This window comes from Aquarana catesbeiana, linkage group LG09 (assembly GCF_042186555.1).
Source record: "Aquarana catesbeiana isolate 2022-GZ linkage group LG09, ASM4218655v1, whole genome shotgun sequence".
NCBI lineage: Eukaryota > Metazoa > Chordata > Amphibia > Anura > Ranidae > Aquarana > Aquarana catesbeiana.
Genome location: NC_133332.1, coordinates 193,908,901 through 193,934,840, shown reverse-complemented (window position 1 = coordinate 193,934,840; position 25,940 = coordinate 193,908,901). Strand labels below are relative to the sequence as shown.

The 25,940-nt window shown below is 39.6% G+C and overlaps 1 protein-coding gene across 3 annotated transcripts in view; it reads right to left on the bottom strand.

Moving 5' to 3' along the window:
* Positions 1 to 10,642: 10,642 nt before the first annotated feature.
* Positions 10,643 to 25,940, bottom strand: part of LOC141108162 (vascular endothelial growth factor receptor kdr-like) — a 308,462-nt gene continuing 293,164 nt past the window's right edge. For all 3 annotated transcript variants that reach the window (XM_073599472.1, XM_073599473.1, XM_073599474.1), the window contains one exon: positions 10,643 to 18,849. In XM_073599472.1, coding sequence (XP_073455573.1) covers positions 18,639 to 18,849 — 211 coding nt within the window. In that variant the 3' untranslated portion in view covers positions 10,643 to 18,638. The remainder of the gene's footprint in view (positions 18,850 to 25,940) is intronic.

Here is a 25,940-nt window from a genome sequence, read left to right as displayed (position 1 = left end):
CCTTTTTTATTCTTAGTGTTGTTCCCAATTTTTCAGCACCTGAAAAGTCCCGCAAAAAAACCTTCTCTGTATCCATCAACCTAAAACTTATGGTTCAGTTTTTGGAGGATGCTGGAGAAATAACTCATTGATATCCTACATTTCTCAGGGCCCCATATGATGAGATTTATCTTCTTGGTTTCCCAGCTATGCACACCTGTCACACCCAATTCAATGCCCCCCCAGCCCACATTGGTTTATTAATATACATCATATTATGGAGAGCCTTTTGAGAGATTTAGAGAAGTGGGAACACACTATGGTGGGCTAGAAGTCCCAAAATTATAACGTGATAACTAGACGCTGCGGCAGGAAAATATTACTGATGAATAAGGATGGTCCCGATGTTCAAATCGAATGCAAGCTCGACTCGAACATCGGGTCTTCGTTGGTCGAACATATGGGGCATAAGTGGCAAATGCAAGCGCTGCGGAGCTCCCCATAATGCACTGCGAGGGACTCTTCTCTGCCCACCAACATTTAGGGATGTACTTTCCACTGACCAATAACAGTTACAGGAGCACTCATAACTGAACACCAATATTAAGGGGACACTTTGCACTCACCGCCAAGCGGTGGTGTCCACCTGTGTGCAATCTAAGTGTCACATGATCTGTCATTACATATACACACCTTTTTGAAAGGCCCCAGAGGCTGCAACACCTAAGCAAGAGGCACCACTAACCAAGCACTGCCATGAAGACCAAGGAACTCTCCAAACAAGTAAGGGACAATGTTGTTGAGAAGTACAAGTCAGGGTTAGGTTATAAAAAAATCCACATCTTTGATGATCCCTAGAAGCACCATCAAATCTATCATAACCAAATGGAAAGAACATGGCACAATAGCAAACCTGCCAAGAGACGGCCGCACACCAAAACTCATGGACCAGGCAAGGAGGGCATTAATCAGAGAGACAGCACAGAGACCTAAGGTAACCCTGGAGGAGCTGCAGAGTTCCACAGCAGAGACTGGAGTATCTGTACATAGGATGATAATAAGCCGTACGCTCCATAGAGTTGGGCTTTATGGGAGAGTGGCCAGAAGAAAGCCATTACTTTCAGCAAAAAACAAAATGGCACGTTTTGAGTTTGCCAAAAGGCATGTGTGAGACTCCCAAAATGTATGGAGGAGGGTGCTCTGGTCTGATGAGACTAAAATGTAACTTTTTGGCCATCAAAGAAAACGCTATGTCTGGCACAAACCCAACACATCACATCACCCAAAGAACACCATCCCCACAGTGAAACATGGTGGTGGCAGCTTCATGCTGTGGGGATGTTTTTTGGCAATCGGGACTGGGAAACTGGTCAGGGTTGAGGGAAACATAGATAGTGCTAAATACAGGATTATTCTTGAGCAAAACCTGTACCACCCTGTGTGTGATTTGAGGCTAGGACAGAGGTTCACCTTCCAGCAGGACAATGACCCCAAACACACTGCTAAAGCAACACTTGAGTGGTTTAAGGGGAAACATGTAAATGTGTTGGAATGGCCTAATCAAAGCCCAGACCTCAATCCAATAGAAAAGCTGTGGTCAGACTTAAAGATTGCTGTTCACAAGCGCAAACCATCCTACTTGAAGGAGCTGGAGCAGTTTTGCAAGGAGGAATGGGCAAAAATCCCAGTGGTAAGATGTGGCAAGCTCATAGAGACTTATCCAAAGCAACTTGGAGCTGTGATAGCTGCAAAAGGTGGCTTTACAAAGTATTGACTTTAGGGGGGTGAATAGTTATGCACATTGACTTTTTTTGTTATTTTGTCCTATTTGTTGTTTGCTTCACAATAAAAAAAAAACATCTTCAAAGTTGTGGGCATGTTCTGTAAATTATATGATGCAAATCCTAAAACAATCCATGTTAATTCCAGGTTGTGAGGCAACAAAACACGAAAAATGAAAAGGGGGGGGGGGGGGAATTCTTTTGCAAGGCACTGTATTGCTGTGGTAGTAAATGTCCAGATACTAAATGCATTAGATGTTTTGGACCCAGATCCTGTGTCCGTGTGATAGGATTGGCTTTGTTTTAAACCATTCTCTAAATCAAAGTCACAAAGGATAAAAGCCTGGTTGTAACTATCGAACTCCACCTAATATATCTAAGCTTGAAAGAAAAGAAAATAACTGAAAAGCACGCAAAAGTTCATGCTCTTGTAATGGAAATTTGTAAGTTCTGTATATAATTGTATTGTATTTTGTATGTATTGCACATTGCCCTCACTGTGCACACAGCAGTAATAATGTTTTTGGTAAATGTTTACATTCTTTTGAGTCCTGATTAGAATTAGCCTGCCTATGTAACGCCCCTTGTTACCATAAACGTACAATTGTAATATTAATGTGATACCTACGTAATCATGTGCATAAAAACCTTCAATTGCGTCATAATAAAGCAAAAACTGTACATGAACTCGATGCTGTATTGAGTCTCCAAACATTTCCTTATATATAAATGTCTCTTAACAATCCACAAGTCACCTGGCTTTAGTTTTAGATCCTTCCAAACTTTTAGGATCTGGAATTGGGGAGAAAACACATAAATGAGTTTGTCAAAAAACCTTAAAAGATCAGCAACTTTCTCTGTGAGATCCGAATGAAGGACTTCAGCTGCTGAGACAAAATATAAGCAAGCGAGTAACACACTCCCAAACAAAATCCCATAGGGAGAGAGTCCAACATCCCCCTTAGGGGCTTGATAAAATATAAGAAAACATCCAGGCAAAAGTTTTCTAGTTTCTTACTCTACTTTATCCGCTACACTTTAGACAGTAAGGGGTGTAAAAATAAAAGGAAAAGTCACCTGGATCCACACCAGACACTGCAAAAATGACTAAATTAAAGAAATCTCTGTGTTTGATTTGTTTCCCTCTTGTCATCACAGTCTAGGGTACTTTTTGATTCAATTACTTTAATTGTAAGGGATATATATATATATTTGAAAAGTAGTTCAGCCATGTTGAAGTCATATTTGTCTTTTGTACGTCTTCCATTTTATGTAGAATTGTCTGTGTTTACATATACTGATAAGTCAGCATGCCAACAATTCAGCTAGAAGGCCATTCTGGCCACAGGAGTGTACAGCCAGTACTCTGTAAATATGTCTTATCAGTCATTTGTTTTTCACAATGAAAAGTCATTTGGTAATGAAAAAGTTGCTCAGCTATTATTTTCTCCACAATGGAGTTTTTTGCCTCTTTGGCCAGGACTACCTCTACCTAAGCGTGTGGAGCTTCCAGGTTAAAGGTGATAGCAGGTATGGTTAGTGATCAAAATATTGATCAAAAGAGGGGAGACTGTAATGGAAATTTGTAAGTTCTGTATATAATTGTATTGTATTTTGTATGTATTGCACATTGCCCTCACTGTGCACACAGCACTAATAATGTTTTCGGTAAATGTTTACATTCTTTTGAGTCCTGATTAGAATTAGCCTGCCTATGTAACGCCCCTTGTTACCATAAACGTACAATTGTAATATTAATGTGATACCTACGTAATCATGTGCATAAAAACCTTCAATTGCGTCATAATAAAGCAGAACAGTAATTTGGAAAGATGCTGAGCGTATCTTTTGTGTCTGTTCCCTACTGCAGTAGTTATTATTAATTTGGAACCACTAATCAATATGAGGATAGGAGTTGCCTATCATCAATTTAACCGAGTCACTCTACATTCAAAAGTACAATTTTTTTATTTACATCTAATAAGAACCAACATAATAAAGCCTAGAAAGACTAACAGGTCTTGGCCAAGAATCATATTAAAATAAACTATTATTTGTTTATTTTAACATAATTCTTGGCCAAAACTTTTTAGTATTTGCAGTTTTTATGTATGTTGGTTCTATTTAGATGTTTATAAAATAATTGTACATTTGTAGATCATGAACTTTGGCCTGCTTTTCAGTTTCTTTTTCATTTTTTTCTCAAGCTTAGACCTACTATGTGGAGTTTGAGACTTGTAACCAGGCTTTTATTCTTTGTGACTTGAATACTTACTGGAGACAACTCCACTCTATTCTTTTTTGACCATTTGGGTCCCTGCAATGTGTAGCAGGGGGTTACAATAATGAGGACCTTGAGTGTTTGAATAATTTATTCTTGTCATTCTCTGAATTAGCTTGGTTTTATAGAAATGTAATTCCTGAAAAAAAAAAGAATACATACAGTAGATATAATGAATATAAATGTTTTGCTCTGTAGTCATGCAGTATACATTTTACAGTACAATGTTTTAGCAAGAATAGTGGAGCTTCTTTCTAAATTGTTTCTTCAATAATAAATGAGTTAACTAACTCATGCTGCTAAATTTGGTCTTGGTATCTAAGCTTCAATTACCTTTGAATGTGGGTTAATCAGCCCATGGTACCATAGTACTAGTTATTGCAGTAAAATGCATTTAATGTCCTACTTTTTTTAAGAACTCATAGAGGCACAAGTTAATTGTCAAATATGAAGAAATAATTACTATGTAAATTTTCGCTGAAGTGTGTAAAGTGTAAAAAGCTTCAAATAAATGAACAACTTAGTTTTTGATTAAAATGGTTTTGTTCTCGTGATCCCTTTTAGATTAAGTCTGTATTCTCTGTAGTTCATAAAATAAGTGCCCTAATCAGATTGCAGCTTCTGGGTTCATGCTGTCAATTTCTTGTTATTGCTGTTTCGGCGGTATCGCTCACATTGATCTCTCAGCAGCCGTACTTATAGTTTTGATTAACTTTTCAAATAACTGTTGGCTTTCAGAATGAGTCAATTTCACTAAATCAATACAACAGAGGCAGATAACAGAACAGCAGGAATATTGCACACATTTCTCAGTACATGTTCCTAGCTAAAATTCATTATTGCTTGAGAGTTAATTTTTTTCTACACTAAAAAAAAAGAAACATCCTATTTATAATTGTAAAACTTTAAGGTAAAATGTGCTACACAAGCATTTGTTTAGCCCTATGTATATTTAAAAAAATGTTCAGGCAAACATTTAGACCCCTTTCACATTGAAGCAGTTTTCAGGCTTAGCGCTAGAAATAGCACCTGTAATGTGCCTGAAAACTGCCTCCCATTCTCTGCAATGGGTGCTTTCACACCCGGGCGGTGCGCTTGCGGGACACCCGGAAAAGTCCTGCAAGCAGCATCTTTGGGGCGGGTTGGGAGCGCTGTATACAGCGCTCCCAATACGCCCCTGCCCATTGCAATGAATGGGCAGCGCTTCCGAAGCGCCTGAAAAGTGATTTGAAAGCGCCGCAACACGGGAGTTTTTAACCCCTTCTTTGGGGTTAAAAGCACCCTGCTAGCAGCCGAAAAGCAGCGCTTAAACAGCGGTAAAGTGCCGCTAAAACGAGTGGTGCTTTACTGCGAACGGTGCCGCAGCCCCAGTATGAGAGGGGTCTTACAGTGATTTGATATAAGATATCACATAAATTACATTGTTATTTAGGCTGGAGAAAAACAAAAGTACACCTTGTTTAGTGTCTCAAAAATTCCAGCGATTTGGGGGCAGATCTTGTCTGCTGCCTCTGCTCCTGCATCACCCCTTTGGCTTTCCCGAACGGTTAGGCATGGCATTAAAGGGGCACAAGACTCCTGAGTTTGATTGTCCATTTTAGGGCACAGCTTAGATGTAGTGTGCCTATTTTTTCGATATATTTTTTACCCCAATAATCTGATTTTGAGAGATCTCAACTTCCCCTCATCTTATTTCCCATCTTGACTTTGTCAAAGTTAACTGTTTTGTCACAAAGCTTATTGGACTACCTTTACAGAAGGTTTGGTTTGGCTTTGACTATGCTCTCCCTTGTTCCTTGGTATTATATATGCCTACCTGGTTGACCCAAAGTAACTTTTGTCTAGCTCTCTGGTACCAGTTACTTTCTTTATTTCTGTCCTCTGCTTGTTTTGACTGTCTTTCAATACTCCTCATTTGTGAGCATCAAATCTTCAAATCTTTAAGAACAGTGGTTCTCAACCACTGGGCTGCAACCAGACAAGGCCACAGTTTTCCTCGATCCGGACCACAGCTTTCTGTCTGCTCTGAGCTACTGCTGTCACACCTTGCTCTAACATGCTCATTCTCCTCCCCTAATGCTTCATCTGCCCATAGCTGACATAAAAAATGACACTGAGTAGCCATCTTTTTATTGTCAACGATAGGTAGTGGTACATAGGGGGCAGAGAATTGGTATGGTAAAGCATGGTGTGGTGTGGCTTTCTGTCTGCTTTTTGCAGAGTGGCAGCAGGGTAACAGAGTGCTCTCTGCATTCCAATGCCCAGCACTGAAAGAACCCCAGAAGAACTGTCAGGCACAGTATACTCCACCTGACAGTACAAGTATAGTGCTGGCTGAATGATAGAGAGAACGACAGTGAGCAGCACAGAAGTGTGAGATCAGGTACCGACCAAAAATGCAAGGGGGTGAATGAAGGGGGTTAAGAGCACTGAGTAGTTATTGAAGGGGCTAAGTGGTTTGAGAACACCCTCAGGCAATGCAAGGTAGGGTGGAATGGATTTAACAACACTGACCAGCAAAGCAAGGTGGGGAGAGGGGGGTTAACAGCACTTCCACTGACCACCAGTGAAAGGGGGTTAATAGTACTGACATCCATTGTTTGGGGCTGTTATTGCATCTACTGACATCAATTCTGGAGGTTGTTGCAGTCTCTATATCTAATGATGAGGGCTGAACTTAGATTTTGCATCTGACTGGGTAGTGTTACTGATGCTGGCTGCTTATTGGCTAGCTGGACTGTAGTCACTAGCTTATATAGAGGGATTGGATGAATGAGTTTTAGGGCATGGTTGTGTAGTGCAGGAGATGCTGTGCTAGGGCTATCTTAAAGTTACAATACAAACAATGTTATCTCCAACACACACTGTTCAGGCTGTGCATTACCATCATAATTATCTCTAGGTCAGCAGTCATAAAAACATCTGTGAGTTTGCTGAATATAGTGTAAAGGCCTTAAATTATAGGGGGCTTTTCTTCCACTGAATACTTAAGTATTCACAGACACAAATGATTTGGGGGACTATTCTCCCACCGGCATTCCCATAATTTTAATATATGAAAATTAACTTTTCTCTTTTTCTTTTTTTTTTTTACTGTTGTGGCATGGGATGTTTTGGAAGACATTGCTTGGCCCTGGTCTCACTTTTTAGTTGTCCTGCTATGACGAAACGCGTCTGAGGTGGTACGTACTGACGTCACCACGTTCATCTCATCGAGGAGGACAGGAGCTTTTTGAATACAGCCGACAGGCTTACATTTCTATGCATGAATTTTATCGTTTTCTGTAAGTGCATTTTTTTATCCTATTAAAGTAGTGTTGATGGTATTACGCTATAGTGTGTTGTATCTTCCTTTGGGTCATTATCCATTGACACCTACGGTCTGATGGTTCTTTTGGTTCCACGCTGAGAGCTGTTCAAACGACCACCATTCAAGTGTCTGTTTGGGTTTAGCTGACATCTTGCCTTCCTAAAGGAGACATCTGCCTGTTTTTTCAGCATTTGGTAAGGAGGCCCTCTGCGTGGTGACAGGAGACTTAATGTTGCTCTTTTCACTGGATGGCATCTGTCTCTATAACTTTTGGTTGTTCACACTGTTGAATACAGCCGACAGACTTACATTTCTATGCATGAATTTTATCGTTTTCTGTAAGTGCATTTTTTTATCCTATTAAAGTAGTGTTGATGGTATTACGCTATAGTGTGTTGTATCTTCCTTTGGGTCATTATCCATTGACACCTACGGTCTGATGGTTCTTTTGGTTCCACGCTGAGAGCTGTTCAAACGACCACCATTCAAGTGTCTGTTTGGGTTTAGCTGACATCTTGCCTTCCTAAAGGAGACATCTGCCTGTTTTTTCAGCATTTGGTAAGGAGGCCCTCTGCGTGGTGACAGGAGACTTAATGTTGCTCTTTTCACTGGATGGCATCTGTCTCTATAACCTTTGGTTGTTCACACTGTTAGTGCTCCTGCATCTATTGCGCACAAATGTATAATTTTTTACAGTATCACGCTATGCAAATTTTTTTGTTGTTTAATATATGTCAATATTTGTGGAATCAACCTATACTTATGCTGAGAGGATTTTAAACGTCCTGGTTCATCTTGCAAGATTTTTAACCCGGGCTGGGCTAACGGCCACCTGCACATTTGGCTTACAATCTGGTAAGCATGTATTTCACATGGTGATGTTATATTTCTATGTGATTCACTCACTGTCGAACATTTACCTTCTATCATCTGTTCAAGCAATTGGAACTTTTTTCACATATTTATTAATATAAATTTTTCCTTCCAAATTTTATATATTTTTTATATATAATTTTATTTCACAATTTTTGACTTTATTTAGCGCAATTTTTTCTTTTTATTTATCACTAGTGTACAGTGCCTTGCAAAAGTATTCACCCCCTTGGCTTTTTACCTATTTTGTTACATTACTGCCTTTAGTTCAATGTTTTTTTAATGTGAATTATATGTGATGGATCAGAACACAATAGTCTAAGTTGGTGAAGTAAAATTAGAAAAATATGTACATAAAACTATTTTTCAGAAATAAAAAAATGATAATTGGCATGTGCGTATGTATTCACCCCCTTTGTTATGAAGCCCATAAAAAGCTCTGGTGCAACCAATTACCTTCAGAGGTCACATAATTCGTGAAATGATGTCCACCTGTGTGCAATCCAAGTGTCACATGATCTGTCATTACATATACACATCTTTTTGAAAGGCCCCCAGAGGCTGCAACAACTAAGCAAGAGGCACCACTAACCAAACATCGCCATGAAGACCAAGGAACTCTCCAAATAAGTAAGGGACAATGTTATTGAGAAGTATAAGTCAGGGTTAAGTTATAAAAAAAATCCAAATCTTTGATGATCCCTAGGAGCACCATCAAATCTATCATAACCAAATGGAAAGAACATGGCACAACAGCAAACCTGTCAAGAGACGGCCGCACACCAAAACTCATGGTCCAGGCAAGAAGGGCATTAATCAGAGAGACAGCACAGAGACCTAAGGTAACCCTGGAGGAACTGCAGAGTTCCACAGCAGAGACTGGAGTATCTACATAGGACAACAATAAGCCGTACGCTCCCTAGAGTTGGGCTTTATGGCAGAGTGGCCAGAAGAAAGCCATTACTTTCAGCAAAAAACAAAATGGTACGTTTTGAGTTTGCGAAAATACATGTGGGAGAGTCCCAAAATGTATGGAGGAAGGTGCTCTGGTCTGATGAGACTAAAATTTAACTTTTTGGCCATCAAATAAATCGCTATGTCTGGCGCAAACCCAACACATCACATCACCCAAAGAACACCATCCCCACAGTGAAACATGGTGGTGGCAGCATCATGCTGTGGGGATGTTTTTCAGCAGTCGGGACTGGGAAACTGGTCAGGGTTGAGGGAAAGATGGATGGTGCTAAATACAGGGATATTCTTGAGAAAAACCTGTACCACTCTGTGTGTGATTTGAGGCTAGGACGGAGGTTTACCTTCCAGCAGGACCCCAAACACACTGCTAAAGCAACACTTGAGTGGTTTAAGGGGAAACATGTAAATGTGTTGGAATGGCCTAGTCAAAGCCCAGACCTCGATCCAATAGAAAATCTGTGGTCAGACTTAAAGATTGCTTTTCACAAGCACAAACCATCCAACTTGAAGGAGCTGGAGCAGTTTTGCAAGGAGGAATGGGCAAAAATCCCAGTGGTAAGATGTGGCAAGCTCATAGAGACTTATCCAAAGCGACTTGGATCTGTGATAGCCGCAAAAGGTGGCTCTACAAAATGTTGACTTTAGGGGGTGAATAGTTATGCACATTGACTTTTTCTGTTATGTTGTCCTATTTGTTGTTTGCTTCACAATAAAAAAAAGTTGTGGGCATGTTCTGTAAATTAAATGATGCAAATGATCAAACAATCCATGTTAATTCCAGGTTGTGAGGCAACAAAACATGAAAAATGCCAAAGGGGGTGAATATTTTTGCAAGGCACTGTAAAGGGCACTTCTCCACTAACCATCAATGTGGGGTACAATCTTTACAGATTAGTGGGCTGTTAAAAATTTTTCCTTCCTAGATGTCAACTACACTAGATACATCACTGATCTTTACCTTGTATAGATTCATCATTGGAATCCATCCAAATCAGTTATTACTTTTACATGAAGGAAGTTTTCCATGTAGAAAAATTCATGAAACCTGTGTCTTTTAAAGTCAACCTCCACCTTGACATGCCAGGTTCCTTCACATTCTTGTATTCCGTTTTTGTTTGTTGTAATTTTGCTGTGATTCTGTGTATAAAATGTCTTTGAATTCAGCAGTAGTGTGGACAGGCTATGCATAGAAAGTCTTCTGATTTCACTGCTTTATCAGCTTCTAATCCGAGGATGCTATGACCTGCACTGTGCATGACAAGAAATTACAGTAAGGTGCATTATGCATTACTGAATATTACAGTTTAACTAGGCAAATTCTTGTGGGCATTTCATGGTCACTGAATAGGCAAGATGCATGAAAAAGGACAAGGAGAAAAAAATATTATATTGGTTGTAACTAAAGGATAATTGTGGCAAAAAACAAATATAAGGACAATTAAGTTTGTATAAATATATAAATTTATTTTCTTAAATTTGTTTAGGTTAATACATAAAATACATTTCACGACTACATATGAAAGCTTACAATATTTCAGTGCATACATTCCTAAATCCTAGAGCTTGTGGAGAAACCAATATCAAGCCACAAGCCACCATCACAACAGACTTGCATCCAGTCCACAACAATTCATATATTTTCCTTGTTTTGTTTTTATTTTTTTATATAGATGTACAAATAATATATGCCATGTATACATGTTAATTTCTTTTTTCACTGAAAAAAAAAAAATATTCAGTGGAAAGTAGTGTTTCGTTGATTACTTAGAAAAACGAATGGCTATAACCGTTATTATAAAATGACAAACAACACATTGTAATAGGTTTACAGCATAAACACTTTAAGAAGTGGGACATTATACAGCTGTAAATATTAAGCGGAATATCAATAACAATGTCTTTAGTACTTTTTGCATAATAAGGTAGTTTCATCGTACAGTTAAAATGCTGACCAAATCTCTGCTTTTAGTTTGGGGCATAAAAAAGCGGGATCTTTTCCCCTTAGTATTAACGCTGTTTGTTCCCCAGGAGGGAAATCCCCACTCCCATCCCACCACGATAGCGGAGGTTCAGCGGTAAGAGACTTCATGGCTCCTCTCTTTAGAGTGCATTTTTCATATATTCCTATGGAAAATCTGATAGCAGGTCGATGACATTTCAACATCATCAATCTCCTAGTGGGGAACAGGAAGTTCAACTCGCAGTGGTTAGAGCAGGAATGAGGACAGGGTGCGATCTATCAACCAGCAATTACAAACAACTGTAAGGACATAGCTCTACTCCACCTTTCAGCTCACTCCACCCTAAACAGTATCAAATACTTGGATGTAATTCTGCTTTATTATCATAGAGCTAAGACATGTAATCAAGCCCTAAATAATGGACAGCGATGCTAACAGGGTAAACTGATGTTTTTTTACTAGGAACATTCTAGACTAAAAGCTGATTTGGACAGGGTATCAGGGTTTTTTAATTGTTTAACTAAGATGTTGTGAGGTATTGTGATAGTATGGAATGAAAAAATGAAAAAGTGGTGTCAAAAGGATGGCAAATTTTCTCAATAATGTGCATAAATATGAGAAATTCACCCTCAGTATACAGTCACAAAGTTGAAGGAAAGTCCTAATGTTCTATGTTATTGTATTGTGTTCTATTTTTAAAGGACCTCATTTAGTTGACTTAAATGGTTGTCAAACTTTTCTTAGTACAGGTTCCTCCTAAATGTAAAAGCTGTAAGACTGTCCGCCTGCTATAATCTGCAGTACCTAGCAAGTAACTGAGCTGGAACTAGCATGCAGGATGGGAGTTCAGACTTTTCAGACTTTACTGGCTGCATGCTTGTTTGAAGTAAGTGGCTTGCTAGGTAATGATACCAGCATGAGAATGACAGCCCCAAAATCTACACCTTTCAAAAACCATTAAGGAATGGAAGCTCCCATATTTTTACTCTCATAGTTTTACTTTAAAAACACATACTACCACTTTTTCTACTTACAAGTAAATACATCTCTGCTTCTAAGAGATTGAACTACTTTTTGTCTGCAACTTTACTTGTAACACACTGATATCGATGTTCTGCTAATTGGATGACTCTCAATATGCTGTTACATCTCCTAGTAGCAAAGGGATCAAGGCTGACTTCACACGTATGTATTGTATTTCCAGATAGCAAGGATAACTTGCCACACATTTGTGGCAGTGTTGAATTGTAAGTCTCTCAACTTGCTGCACACTTTCACTGGCAAGTTGCACACTTGCAGAGCACATGAAGCACATGCTCTAGTTGACACTTTTCCAATTTGTAGCAAAAGCAAAGCTGCAGTGGTGAGTCTACAGCAAGTGCTTTGCAAGTCTACAGCCTGAAAATTCAGCCACAGTGCCCCCCTGTGGTGGGATGACTATTGCACAACATAACTGAACCAAAACTTGCAGCAGACTTGCAGAATGTTTGCAAAGAAAGTTGATCTGGAGTCATGCAATGCGGACTTGCTGCAATTGTGCAACAAACTTGTGAAGCCTGGCAAGTCTAGCAATAGCTTAGCAAGTCATTTTCAAACTTGCAGCACAATTGCTTGCTATCTGGGTTAACATGTATGTTACTACAATGCATGGTAGTGCATTGTGTATGCATTGGTGCATTGCCAAGCCATAAAGGAACACATCTCTGATGCACTGGCATTAAGAACACCACAGCTCCAGTAATGTACTGACATGCATTGCGGTGCGCTGCTTGGGATAATAATGCAGGTGCACTTTCTGGTTCTTTGTAGTGCACTGGCAATTCATTTGATTGTATTGGCTGCTGTAAGGCAACACACATTATTGCATGATATAATGCTCTGATGGGAAAGGCTGAAATAGAATCTTTATTACCTGGGTAGTCCTGGACTTACTGATCTTATGTAATATTTTGTCTTAAGACTGAAAAATATAGCTGCTATCATCATGTTTTATATTGTATATATGAGTATACACAATGCTGTTGTGATTAACTTTTCCCTTGAACTCTAGTAAATAAACTTTCCCTTTTTGAATTCCCTGAGAAATTATGTAGTACAATCTGTAAAAAACCTTTCTGAACTGTGACATAGTAAGCATGCTTTCCAAGCTATCTCCTGTGTGGCTTGTTATCTAAATACAATATGGCAAAAGTAGCATTATAAAGCAAAATTCAGCAAGGCATTTGTTTCACTTCAAAGAACAACATCTTCCAGGCAATCCCGAATCACAAGACAGCAGTGAAATCAGCCTTTTAAACACTATTAATACTGCACTGTTCCCTTTTGTTTGTGTAGTGTGTAGTCTGTGTATGATGTACAAGTTGTGGCTCTTTGAAATGTGTGATTATTACTACTGATGTAATGTAGACTTGGATACTAGTGTGTCTATGGAAAGACACTGCCATCATCATATATTCCAACCAAAAGTCCTAGCTGAATTGCTTTTGCCGAAGGCCTATTTATTCATACCTTATTTAAAGTAGTAAACCTGTCATGAGATAGATATGGCAGCTAACACTTATGAAAATGCAAATTTCTTGGCTGATATGCTGACCCTTTGGCTTTGGTACATTGAATTCTTGACCCAGAACAAGCATGCAGCTCCGTTAAATTAGGGAAAAGTGAAATGTCCTTATTCTTGTTTTAAGCTAGTAAATTAAGCATTCTAAAAGGACTGGGGTATATATAGCAATGACTAAATTAAGATAGCTTATCTACTGGTTAGCTCAAAACCCCTTAAGGTACAGAGACCCATGGGAGAAAAAGATTGGCCTAGGAGAGTTGAAGTTTACTTATAAAGGTGTACCACCCTTAGTCCTTGATTATTTTGTTGCCTTTCTTTACAACATCAAACATGTCAGATAGGATTAGAAGTGTGAAATACTATGCAATCTCATGTGATGAAAAGCATTATCCAGTTCATCAACTAGAAATCATAAATATAAAGCTGTCCTATCGTATCAATAAAGAGGTCCTACTATTTAATGGCTTGGTCAAGGGCAAGGAAAATCCAATTTAGTTTCACCTGAATTATTGGTGGAACAGATATACTTATTATAAAGCACAAGTTGCATCTTTGGCACCATAGAGGATATTTCCTATGCCCAACCGATATAAGATAAGCATTTTTTCTTTACTAATATAACACAGATTGATTTTCAGTTAAAAATTAACCTTTCCTTTGCCCATCAAGGGTAAAGTAACCGATGCACGATTTTTCCCTTCTTCCCAGAACTACATACTCTGCTTACTTCACTTTGTTCAACTTTGTAAGAGAAGTTGTGTAAGCTACAAGTCGTTCAAGTCTTAGCTTACACTTAGACAAAGGCTCCATCCATGTGCCAGCTTTGGTGCTTGGTGATAGGCACAGTGCTGTGACATGGAGTGAGCCATATGTTCCTCCATGCCCAGAAGTATCAGGTGCTTTCATTGGAGCTGAATGGAATGGCAAGGAAACAAAGTAAAATTGAGTAGGTGGTGTTGAGAAGAAGGGATAAGAGCAGGTGCTCTATGAAGAACTATTCTACATCTCTCTAACTTCATGGAAAAAAATTGAATCATATAAAAATACATTTTATAAGAAAAGTTTTTGTTTACACAGTATATCAGAACATGGCAAAGGTTGTGTGTAGTCAGATAAAGTGCAAGAAGCAAATGGAATGGATGAAGTATTTGAGAAGGGATTCATACTGTATAAACAATAATCTACGACTAAGATCATACATTCTGATTCAGTGCCCAGAATTTTTCCTCAATCCATCTACCCCCAAACGCTCTGAGTTGTTGAACAACGAAACAATGTAAATTTGACATTTGAAAACAAGTTTGACATTTCAAAATACGATATAAAACTTTACAGTGATCAGAATGTATAAAACTTAAGCACGTCATCGGTAATGCCCTTTGCTTTCTTCTTTTTTTCTGCTACTCTCTGCCCTTATAAGGCAGCTTTTTATATCTTTTATCAGAAATATCATGTATGTTTAGGCATGAGAATCGAGTAGCTGAAGAAAAAGCCAATATTCAACTTAGCAAAGTGAATACAGTAAAGCAGTTTTCACTCTGCATATCCAATCACATGCAAGAAAAAGGCCCAAGTATTTGCCTTGCACAGGATTGGTTGATTGATGTGAACAAAGCTTTATTTTTACGCAGTAAGTGAAGTGAACTTACTTACTCTGTAAACATTGTTTGTTCCTTCACTAAATCAACTACTCTGACTTAACTACAATGAAAATAAAACGAGAATGCCTACCCTTGGTAGGATAAGCCAGTCTTACTGTCTTCACAATAATAATACAGAATATGCTGTAAGGTAACGAAAACTATGCCATATAAACTTTTTACATCATTGGAGGGGGTATAATAATTTAATTTAAAACAGACCGAAGAATATTAGTAATATACAAAACTGCTTATAATACTTCATACAGTATATTGCTTTATCCAGTATGGTTCTACAAAATAAATTTAAACAGAAACACCCAAGAACATCTGGGTGCCCGAGTGCTTTGGAAAGCAATAAATAAACCATGATTTCTGTTTTTCCAAAACCTCTCCAGTAACATAAACTATTCATTCTTTATTGCTACACTGACACTGGTTACCCAACTTCAACAGTGCTGGATACTTCAAAAGGGTGTACTTAAAATGGTTGAAGGTTTTTTTACCCTAACACATTCTATGCATTAAGGTAAAAAGCCCCCTATGTGCAGCTTGCACCCCCCCCCCCCGAGCCCCCCCCCGCCCCCATTATACTTACGTGAGCCTGATCTCGATCCAGCAGCTCTCTTGGCCCTCTTCCTCCTCACAGGACAGAAAGGCAACAGCAGGAGCCATTGACTGCTGCTGCTGTTTATCAAAACCTGTAACAAGGGAGCGGGGGGGGTGGGGCCGAGCCTCACTGTCTGTGTCAATGGACACAGACAGCGTGGCTCAGGATTGAGCCTGCAGGTATGACACCATAGAAAGCGGTTTCCTATGGTGGCACACCAAGAAGGGGAGAAGCCAGAAGCAGTGGCTGTGGGCTCCAGAAGAGGAGGATTCAGAGCTGCTCTGTGCAAATACATGCACAGAGCAGGTAAGTATAACATGTTTATTTAAAAACAAAGTTAGGTTTACAATCACTTGAAGGTAAGATATGTGCAATATGATTTACTGAATGCTAAAGATGCCTGTTTACTGTAATAAGGAGATCTACTATTAGGAGACAGATTTTTTTTTATTTGTGTGAATGTCCGTATGAAATCTAGTCCTATAAAGTGTGTGTGGTCAGGCTAATTCTTTACAGTATATTTCCACTTTTGCAACCCAATTGGGATAACAAAAAGTTTATATTTGTTACATGGTCACATTCACATAGCATAACAAGAAATATGCATGTATGTATATACAAAAAAAAATAATAAAGAAAAATACATATATATCTGTACCATAATAATAAGTGTCAATGTGTTATGTAAAAAATCTGCTGGATTGTACCTATATGAGCACGGCTCCTGGTGCACAGCTGCCTGTTGGCTCTCTCTCTTCCCCTCCTTCCCGGCTGACGTCAGCGGGAGGGCTCGGCCAGTGCCGGGAGCCGTGCTCAGATAGGTACAATCCGGCAGATTTTTTACATAACACAGGCACAGGGACACTAATTATAATGGTACAGAGAGGATGGGAGGATTTAGTAGAAGTGCGTTAACAACCACTTTAAGGTGCAATCTGCCTGAGGCGTACTTCAAAAAAACCTAGAAAGTTAAAAAATATTTTTGGGAAATTATTTTTAGGTAAGCCATATAAATGGGAACACAAAACAAACGCATAGTGTGGTTTTCTTTGATTTGACTGCAAAAGTGGAAAGACACTTTAAGGCAGTGAAAAGGGCAATACTTACAGTACAAAGTGCTGTATAGTATTTTAGCCAATTTCACTACAGTAACAGAAATCCTTTGGTTTTTATAGATTACTGCTCCATGCTTATCATAATTATAACTTTGTCAATCTCTATTCAATAAACTCTCAGGAATAAAAAAAAAGATTACTCAGCTTTAAAGGCTTTATCACAATATAACATTTTCACTACATTCAGTTTATGTCTGTGATCACAGAATACACCCTCTGTCTTTTTGTGCTTGTTGGGCTTATTTAGTCTTGGGACTTGAACCTTGAGGGAATCCACCATTTATTGTTTTGGTTAGAAATTTTGTTTAGTTTTTCATATAAAAATCTGGTATCACACAGATTAGAAGTACTAGCAGGTGATCAGACATAGAGCCATGTATAATTGTACATACAGTACAATCATATAGACTTGTGCTCCACTGAGTATTGCAGCTTCATGGAAATTGTGTAACAGTTTTTAATTGCTTGGCAGGAAAATGTGTAATGACCATGATAAATACTTCCCTCTATGAAACTTGTTAATAGATTTTGGCTAACATTGCTTAGAGAAAAATAAGCAAAACCATTATGCATAACAATTGGAGCATAATATTAAATGGCAAAACTAATAACAGTAATATTGTATCCTAATGGGTCCAAAAGGTTTCATTTCAGACATGCACTGAACAAATTCTATGTTGGCATCTAACACTTTAAGGGAGCGTAGAATTGACCATGCAATGCAACCCAAGCATTTAGTATGACTACCCTTGAATCATTTTACACTGGCCACTGAAACTAAATGTAATTGTCTATTGACTGGACTGAGCAACCATGTTATGTCCCACATGCAAGGTGGGATGTTTCAACACTTACATATGCCAGCTTGGGATTTGGGATAACAGCACTAGAATCCACATAAATCCCTAGGAACGCTATAACATTCATTATGTCACAGAAATACAGCAGTATGTGACAAAATGATTTTGGCTCAGACAACTTTCACCTATAAACATAATTTCATCTGCCATTTTTATCATGGAAACACAAAATAAAATCTTTGGTAAAAAAAATCTTTTGAATTCATTAAATTCACAGGTTCCTATCCAGTGGTAAATGCGTATATTACTGTCACTGATTTACCCTGGAAATCTACCATAGTAGTTTGTATTTGGTGTACTGATAAAGAATTTCTTGTTCACTTCTTCAGCTTTGATACACATATGAACTATAACAATATAACAAAAAGCTGTAGTAAAGCGTAAATATATAAAATTCCAAATAGACACAAATAAATCTTCATGTTAGTAACAGCATTCAGTCTTAAATATTGTGCTTTTATAAATTAACATATATGTCCATTTTGGTGCTAATATCTCTGTGAAATAAGCTGTTAAGAAAAAAAATTACCAATGTTTGTACTTTTCTTTCAGTCACACCAATAAGGCCAATACCTGGCATCCATTTCTTAATACTTAGGCAGTCATAGGTCTGTAAAGTGTCTTTTACATTTGGCTGTATTAGAAAAGAAGCTGTTAGCTGATCCAGCAATAACTGGATTGCCCCATTCACTACACTGGAGGAGCTGAATAATGAATGACTGAGTTATAATCTGGTGGTGGGCTGTGACACTCAAGGTTCATATCCATTGGCATAAGGACAAGCTCTTCAAGTGTGAGGTCTGGAGGGTATTCTTCAATCTGGCTAGATGGCTGGTACTTCACAAGATTTCTTTCATTCTCCCCGAGCACAGACTCCTTGCTTTTGCTCACTGCTTTCATTCTGTGGAGAGAAAAAAAACAATGAAAAGTTAAACTAACAATGCATTTTACTTTATGCATGGAGACCTGCCAAAACCTATTTAGAGAGTTGTTTGTGAAGCTTAGCTGCTGCTTTGTTACTAGAAGGGGTGAAACTAACTTTAAAGTGGTAGAATGCGCCTCTAATTAAAAACAATGTGGGGCCCCGGGCGGTTTAACCCATATTGTGCTAGACTTACCTTAAAATGAAGCTCTCCAGCGGCATGCTGTCATCGCTTCAATCCTTACCCAGTCTTCTTTCCAGGTTTGCGGCCATTTGAATGGTTGGGCTGTGATTACGTCACATCCATGCATGCACATGGGAGTCATGGCTGTGACACAGCGCTCTGAATTGATGGCACACTCAGTGTGCAGTGCACATGCACTGGTGACATCAACAGCTGCTTCAAGTGTGAATATCTCCTAAACACCGCAAGTTTTTGAGACATTCAATGTATCTACAGGTAAGCCTTATTATAGACTTACCTATAGGTACAAGTTAAAAAGTGGAGTTTACAACCGCTTTAAGATGCAACAACAGCTAATTAAATTATTTATTTTTTAGTTTGTATAGCTACAGCATATTCTGTGACAATGTACAAAGAACAATACATTTCATGTTCAAGCCTTATTCCTAAAGCAGCCTATTGCCTATTGTCTCTACTAGTCATAAAGACACTTGCACAATGCTGGTAAAGTAGAATTGTTTTATACATCCTTGACTATTTTTTAGACAGCTTGCCTTTTATTGTTCCATGCATGTAAGGTATCTAGCAACACAAGCACAGTAAAGATGACCATGCATCATATGAATTTCAATTGGTTCCTTATGGTCCTCTCAAGCACCTCCCACCTGACATCCTTCGATTGGACAATTGAAAGAGCAGAGTACAATATTGTCAGCCAAACAGCAACTGCATTCAGTCAGAGAAACGGTCCTTCTCTACTGCATACTGTCAAACAAGAATGAGCTCAGGCGTGTTTGGACACAAGTCTGAACCTGCCCAAGCTATCATGCCAGGGAGATGTCAAAGCAGACAGCCAATTAGGTGGCAAAAGCATTCCCCAGCCATGCTTCCGTCGACTATGATTGGCTGTCTGCTCTGACAACTTAATAGAGGGATAGCTCAGGTGAATTGGACTCATGTTCAAACACACAAATTCTAATAAACAAACTGAAAGACTTTGAAACCTTTTGCTGTGATACACCAGGAATTTTTGGTAACCGATATAAACTAAAAGTTCAACTGGGCTTTAAGTTAAGTTTTCCAAACAGTACAAATAAAGTTTAACATATCAATGGGATTAGCAAAAAAAAATTACTGGAGCTATACCAGGCTACCAGAGTTCATATAATCCTGGTTAGGCCCACTGTAAGCAGTCAGCAGCAGGTGTGAGTCAAGTTATAAAGGATTTACGGATGCCAGCACATGATATAAATACATTGAAGTTGTTGGTATTGTTGCAAAATACCTTTTTTCAACTATTAAGAAAAAAGTGTAAGTATTATAAATAGTTTTGTAAAGTGTTTTGGTGCACTAATTTGTACAGGGTTGCGCTGATTAAATCTTTGCTTACTGCACAGTTTGTTTTGTAGACTGCAAAGTAGCAAGAACATGCCCTAGAACAATGACATGACAGTAGAACTAAAGGGAAAACTTTTATTTTTATTCTGGATAAGGGAGGGTTATAACCCATGTCAGTTTTTCTTGCCATATCCCATTGGGGAGACTTCCCTTCAATTCCTGTCCCACAGCCAAACAGGAAGTGAGAGGAAATCCCTGAAAATTAGCCACATGCCGACGTTTGACGCTTGCAGAATGGCTCCCCTGCGCAAGTCGCCATAGCTGTACGCATCACTGAAGAGCCGATGCGCGTGCCCGGCGGTCGCGATATCCGCCGGGCACCCGCTATCGCTCCTGACAGAGCAGGAACGGAGATCTGTGTGTGTAAACACACAAATCCACGTCCTGTCAGGGGAGAGGAGACAGATTGTGTGTTCCTAGTATATAGGAACACATCGATTGGTCTCCTCCCCCAGTCACTCCCATCCCCCCACAGTTAGAACACACACTGAGGGAACACATTTAATCCCTTGATCGCCCTCTAGTGTTAACCCCTTCCTTGCCAGTGACATTTATACAGTAATCAGTAGCTATTTATAGCACTGATCACTGTATAAATGTCAATGGTTTCAAAAAAGTGTCAAAAGTGTCCGATCTGTCGGCCGCAATGTCGCAGTCCCGAAAAAAATATCACTGATCACCACCATTACTAGTAAAAAAAAAATAATAAAAATGTCATAAATCAATAACCTGTTTTGTAGGCGCTATAACTTTTGCAGAAACTGATCAATATACGCTTATTGTGATTTTTGTTACCAAAAATATGTAGAAGAATACGTATCGGCCTAAACTGACTATATTATAGCAAAAAGTAAAAAATATTGGACATCAATTTTGTTTGCGTACAACATCGCACGACCACGCAATTGTCAGTTAAAGTAAAGCAGTGCCGTATCGCAAAAAATGGCCCAGTCAGGAAGGGGGTAAATCCTTCCGAGGCTGAAGTGGTTAAGAGAATCCCTTGGGGACCCCCAGGTTACCAGAACTATTGTCCCCATTGGAAGATTTTTCCTTTATTGCTTTTCTGGGGGACAACCCAAAATTTGGGATTTTCTTTACTTTCACTTTTAATTAAAAAAAATGGTAAACAGGACAAATAGAGAGGTGAATCTCCCCAACAAGAGCACAGATAGTAATAAAAACCTAATAAGTGTTCTAATCCTTCTCCACTCTGTTCAAAACTAAAATAAGTTTTGCCTTTAGTTATACTTTAATATCTAACTCTTATCTGTTCCAAAAATGACAGGTAGCTTTTGCACTAAATGAAATATGTAAATTATGGCACAAAAAAAATCACTGCTATGACATTAATAAATATATTGTAAAGAATCTGCACTGTGATAACACGTGTGGCTGCTGGCAAGCAAAGTTTGATATACCCATACCTTACAGTATCATGAAATGAAACAATGCAGCACCAGTGACTATAATAAAAACATTAAAAAAAAAACCTAATAAGTACACAGTGTTCAATGTGCCAAATGTGAAGTCTCTCTTAAATCAAAGCCCCTGTACAGTATCTCACAAAAGTGAGTACACCCCTCACATTTTTGTAAATATTTTGTTATATCTTTTCATGTGACAACACTGAAGAAATTACACTTTGCTACACTGTAAAGTAGTGAGTATACAGCTTGTATAACAGTGTACATTTGCTGTTCCCTTAACTAACCAATAACTCAACACACAGCCATTAATGTCTAAACCGCTGGCAACGAAAGTGTGTACACCCCTAAGTGAAAATGTCCAAATTGGGCCCAAAGTGTCAATATTTTGTGTGGCCACCATTATTTTCCAGCACTGCCTTAACCCTCTTGGGCATGGAGTTCACCAGGACTTCACAGGTTGCCACTGGAGTCCTCTTTCACTCCTCCATGACGACATCACGGAGCTGGTGGATGTTGGAGACCTTGCACTCCTCCACCTTCCGTTTGAGGATGACCCACAGATGCTCTATAGGGTTGGCCAGTCCATCACCTTTACCCTCAGCTTCTTTAAGTGGTCATCTTGGAGGTGTGTGGGGGGTCGTTATCATGTTGGAATACTGCCTTGCAGCCCAGTCTCCAAAGGGAGGGGATCATGCTCGGCTTCAGTAAGTCACAGTACATGTTGCCATTCATGGTTCCCTCAATGAACTGTAGCTCCCCAGTGCTGGTAGCACTCATGCAGCCCCAGACCATGACATTCTCACCGCCATTCTTGACTGTAGGCAAGACACACTTGTCTTTGTACTTCTCACCTGGTTTGCGCCACACATGTTTGACACCATCTGAACCAAATACCTTTATTTTGGTATCATCAGACCACAGGACATGATTCCAGTAATCCATGTCCTTAGTCTGCTTGTCTTCAGCAAACTGTTTTCCGGCTTTCTTGTGCATCATCTTTAGAAGAGGCTTCCTTCTGGGATAACAGCCATGCAGACCAATTTGATGCAGTGTGTGGCTTATGGTCTTAGCACTGACAGGCTGATCCCCACCGCTTCAACCTCTGCAGCAATGCTGGCAGCACTCATATGTCTATTTCCCAAAGACAACCTCTGGATATGACGCTGAGCATGTACACTCAACTTCTTTGATCGACCATGACGAGGCCTGTTCTGAGTGGAACCTGTCCTGTTAAACCGCTGTATGGTCTTGGTCACTGTGCTGCAGCTCAGTTTCAGGGTCTTGGCAATCTTATTATAGCCTAGGCCATCTTTATGTAGAGCAACAATTATTTTCTTCAGATCCTCAGAGTTCTTTGCCATGAGGTGCCATGTTGAACTTCCAGTGACCAGTATGAGAGAGTGAGAGCGATAACACCAAATTTAACACACCTGCTCCCCATTCACATCTGAGACCTTGTAACACTAATGAGTCACATGACATCAGGGAGGGAAATTGGCTAATTGGGCCCTATTTGAACATTTTCACTTAGGGGTGTACTCACTTTTGGTTTAGACATTAATGGCTGTGTGTTGAGTTATTTTGAGGGGACAGCAAATTTACAGTGTTATACAAGATGTACACGCACTACTTTACATCGTAGCAAAGTGTAATTTCTTCAGTGTTGTCACATGAAAAGATATAATAAAATTTTCACAAAAATGTAAGGGGTGTACTCACTTTTGTGAGATACTTTATATATACTCTGCATCCAGTCAGTGTAGCCTTGAGATCTACAGTGCATTCCGTGGTGTACTAATTCTAATCTACCTTAGGCGGTGTATTTGATATATATATATACAGACAGTCTAGTGTATAGACTGTCTGTATATATATATATATATATATATATATATATATATATATATATATATATATATACACGCTCTGCAGCATCCAGTGTAGCGTACATATACAGTGCAACCGTAGTACAGTTGCTACTACTTTTCTGGTGGTGTACACATTACACAATACAGTGCAACCATAGTGCAGTTGCTACTACTTTTCTGGTGGTGTACACATTACACAATACAGTGCAGCTGTAGTGCAGTTGCTACTATGTTTCTGGTGGTGTACACATTACACAATACAGTGCAGCCGTAGTGCAGTTGCTACTACTTTTCTGGTGGTGTACACATTACAAAATACAGTGCAACCGTAGTGAAGTTGCTACTACTTTTGTGGTGGTGTACACATTACACAATACAGTGCAGTCATAGTGCAGTCGCTACTACTTTTCTGGTGGTGAACACATTACACAATACAGTGCAGCCAGAGTGCAGTTGCTACTACTTTTCTGGTGGTGAACACATTACACAATACAGTGCAGCCAGAGTGCAGTTGCTACTACTTATCTGGTGGTGTACACATTACACAATACAGTGCAGTGTGGTGCAGTTGCTACTACTATTCTGGTGGTGTACACAGCACACAATACAGTGCAACCACTCCTTTCGTAGACCCACCATCATGCACGGAGGAGTCCCCTGAATTATTCGACCACAGTGTCGGGTACATGCTGATGGAGGATAAGCAGCAATTAGAAGGCTCCGATGTTGGTTCCCAGGTTGAGGAAGGGAGTAACGTGAGCCTAGAGAGAGGGGGTGCCCAAGAAGGACAAGAAACTGGCAGTCATGTACTCCCAGCCACAGCATACTGCCAAGTTTGCTCCAGTGACGAGGAGGGAGGGGATGATGAGGTCACTGACTCTATTTGTGTGCCTGGTAGAAGAGAGGAGGAGGAGGCATAACTCCAACGAGGCAGGATGTCCTCTAGGGGGCAGCTTAAGGGCAGCCACCCTACTGCATCCCACCGCAGAGCTCCGCAGAGCTCCGCAGGTCCAGGGCGCTGCTGACTGCCCGCTGATTTTGAAAAGTTCCTTGGTGTGGGCCTTTTTTTACACATGTGCAGCAGATCGCACCGTTGCTGTTTGCAAACTATGTTTTCAAGCGTGACCAGAACAGCAGCCGCTTGGGCACCACATGCTTGACCAGACAAATGACGACCTCCCATGCAGTCCGTTGGCAACAGCATTTGAAAGACCCACATCAAAGAAAAAGGCGTATTTCTCCTTGCTCCTCATCTGGGATCTCCAACCCCACTATACCTCCAGTCCTCTCAAAAACCTGCACTGAGAGACCTTGGCAATCTTCATATAACCTAGGACATCTTTATGTAGAGCAACAATTATTTTTTTCAGATCCTCAGAGCGTTCTTTGCTATGAGGTGCCATGTTGAACTTCCAGTAAACAATATCAGAGAGTGAGAGCGATAACACCCAATTTAACACACTTGCTCCCCATTCACACCTGAGACCTTGTAACACCAATGAGTCACATGACACTGGGGAGAGAAATTGGCTAATTGGGCTCAATTTGGACATTTTCACTTAGGGGTGTACTCACTTTTGTTGCCAGCGGTTTAGACATTAATGGCTGTGTCTGGAGTTATTTTGAGGGACAGCAAATTTGCACTGTTATACAAGCTGTACACTCACTACTTTACATTGTAGCAAAGTGTCATTTCTTCAGTGTTGTCACATGAAAAGATATACTAAAATATTTACAAAAATGTGAGGGGTGTACTCACTTTTGTGAGATAATGTATATTCAAATAAAATATCTCCACCATCCAGCAGATGGTAAGTTTTCATTTGATTAAAGTGGTGGCACTCAGTGCCAAGGATCTGCTGGATGGTGGAAGATCTTTTTATCTGATTATACATGGGCTGTAATTTAATGCCGTGTACACACGGCCGGACTTTTCGACCAAACTTGTCCAACGGAACAAATCCATGGGACAATTCGACCGTGTGTGGGCTTCATCGGACCTGCAGCGGACCTTTTCTGTCGAAAATGTGACGGACTTTAGATTTAGAACATGTTTCAAATCTTTCCGATGGACTCGAGTCCAGGCGAAAAATCCGTTCGTCTGTATGCTAGTCCAACGGACGAAAACCGATGCAAGGGCAGCTATTGGCTACTGGCTATCAACTTCCTTATTCTAGTCTGGTTGTACGTCAT